General features: G+C 63.1%; 1 protein-coding gene across 1 annotated transcript; it reads right to left on the reverse strand.

The window, feature by feature from the left end:
• Positions 1-793: 793 nt before the first annotated feature.
• LOC108379908 (uncharacterized) lies at positions 794-2014 on the reverse strand. Its single transcript, XM_017636272.1, has one exon. The coding sequence runs from the start codon at positions 2012-2014 to the stop codon at positions 794-796; it is 1221 nt and encodes a 406-aa protein (XP_017491761.1).
• Between the last annotated feature and the right edge of the window lie 291 nt (positions 2015-2305).

Here is a 2305-nt window from a genome sequence, read left to right on the forward strand (position 1 = left end):
CCGCAGGAGGATCACCTGCGCGAGGATGGCCAGGCTGCGCGCCCCGTGGTACAGCTTCCACGTGCAGCCCTCCACCTCCGGACAGGGCTTGAAGCCGAGGTAGGCGAGCAGCGAGTTCTGCTGCTCCTCGCTCAGTATCTGCATGGCAATGAGGTTGTGCATCAGCGAGGTGAGCGCGCCGCTGAAGCGCGCAAAGGTCTTCGTCGAGAGAACCGGGTAGGAGAGGCGGCGAGCCGATGAGGACTGCTGCTGTCCATGGCCTCCGCTGCCTCCTCCTCCTCCCTCCAGCTCCGCGTCCAGGTCCTGGATAATGTGCGCCAGGGCAATCAGCTGTCCGTCGGTGAGCATCTGCTTGAAGAAGGCCTGCAGGGCGTCAATCTTCGAGCAGATGTAGTAGTAGTTGAGGTGGTCCAGAATGGCAATCACCAGGCCGTAGTGGCTGTCCGCCTCGCGCCGCAGCTCCGCCAGCACTGAAGAGGCGGCAGCGGTGGAGGTCGTTTGCTTCAGAGACTCCTCCTGCTCCTGATGTTGCTGATGGTGATGCTGTCCACTGTTGCGATAGGCCTCACCAAGGAGGATCGTGTAGAGGTCCTCGATGGAGAAATTGCGACTGCCTCCAGTGCTGGCAGTCTCGCCCAGTTCGGCGTCAGCCGACTCCTCTGCGTGAGCACTTCCACTGGAGCCCTCAGAAGCCGCAGCAGCAGCAGCAGCAGCAGCCGCAGCGACACTGGCCGCCGAAGCGAGGCTGGTGGTGCGAATGAGGCAGGCGCGTCGGTAGCCGGTGGAGAGGTAGCTAAAGAGCAGCTGAATGACGTTCAGCTGCGAGGAGACGATCATCTCGATGCGCTGCCAGGCGCTGTAGTGCCCGNGCAGCGGTGGAGGTCGTTTGCTTCAGAGACTCCTCCTGCTCCTGATGTTGTTGATGGTGATGCTGTCCACTGTTGCGATAGGCCTCGCCAAGGAGGATCGTGTAGAGGTCCTCGATGGAGAAGTTGCGACCACTGCCACCTCCAGTGCTGGCAGTCTCGCCCAGTTCGGCGTCACCCGACTCNGAGCCCTCAGAAGCCGCAGCAGCAGCAGCAGCAGCAGCCGCAGCGACACTGGCCGCCGAAGCGAGGCTGGTGGTGCGAATGAGGCAGGCGCGTCGGTAGCCGGTGGAGAGGTAGCTAAAGAGCAGCTGAATGACGTTCAGCTGCGAGGAGACGATCATCTCGATGCGCTGCCAGGCGCTGTAGTGCCCGAACTTGTTGTACTTGAAGGTCGCCTTCGAGGTCGTCTGGCTGCCGCTGCTACTTCCTCCCAGGCCAGTCTGCGAGGCGCTGGGACTGAGCGTTCCACCAGAGGCGACCGAGCTCGAGCTGCCGCTCTGCTCCAAAGTTCCTGGAGCAGCGGTGGTGGCTGTTGTTGAAGAAGTACCCGCCGCCGCCGCCGGACAGGTGAAGCTAAACTTCTTGAGAAAGTTGAGCTCGTCCAGCGAGTCGCCGCTCGCCTCGTCCGACTCCTCCGAGCCGAAGATGGCCCGCGTGCTCTGGTCGCCAAACTCGAGGTGGAGGTCGTCGAGGAGGGAGGCCATCAGCTTGAGGGCGTGCTTCGCCAGCGGATTCGCCAGGCCGGAGGTGCTGCGCAGCTGCCTCTGCTGCTGCTGCAGACTCACTGCAGCGGCCCCGCTCGACTGCGCCTGCTGCTGCTGCTGTCGGCTGCTGTTGAGCAGCAGTTGCATGCCGCTGAAGAGCAGCCAGGCGGTGAACATGTGCGCATTCTGGCAGATCTGGCCGGCGACGCGGTTCGACTGCCGGAAGATCTCAAAGAGCGAGGAGTAGAGCGCCAGGCTCTTCGCGACAATCTCCGCGATGGCGCGCTCCTGCTCGTAGCCACCACCTCCTCCCTGCTGCTGTTTGGTAGCTTCGGTAGCCGCCTCAGTTGCTGCTGCTGCTGTTGCCGCTGTCTCTGCCGTGCTCACATGGGAGATGATGGTGAGGGCGGCGTAGAGGCAGGCCTGCACGGTGACGATCATCTTGGAGATGCGATCACAGCTGAGCGGCTCCAGCAGGCGGTTAAGCTCGAAGATGGCGGCCACCAGGTCGAGGTCGGTGGCGATGCGCTCGGTGAGCAGCTCCAGGTGGGCCGGGTCGAGCTTGGCGAAGCGCAGGTGGGCGCCCTCCTCGATGGCGCCCAGGTGGAGAATGTACGGGCGGAGGATGGTGTACGAGTTGACCAGATTGAGGAGGGTGTTCGCCCCGCCGGCGTACTGAAAGTACATCTGATTGTGGCTAATCAGGTACGACTTGATCTGCGCGGCGTGGCT

The sequence above is a fragment of the Rhagoletis zephyria genome, unplaced genomic scaffold, assembly GCF_001687245.7.
Source record: "Rhagoletis zephyria isolate East Lansing unplaced genomic scaffold, Rhagoletis_zephyria_1.1 Rzeph_scaffold_17658, whole genome shotgun sequence".
Lineage (NCBI taxonomy): Eukaryota > Metazoa > Arthropoda > Insecta > Diptera > Tephritidae > Rhagoletis > Rhagoletis zephyria.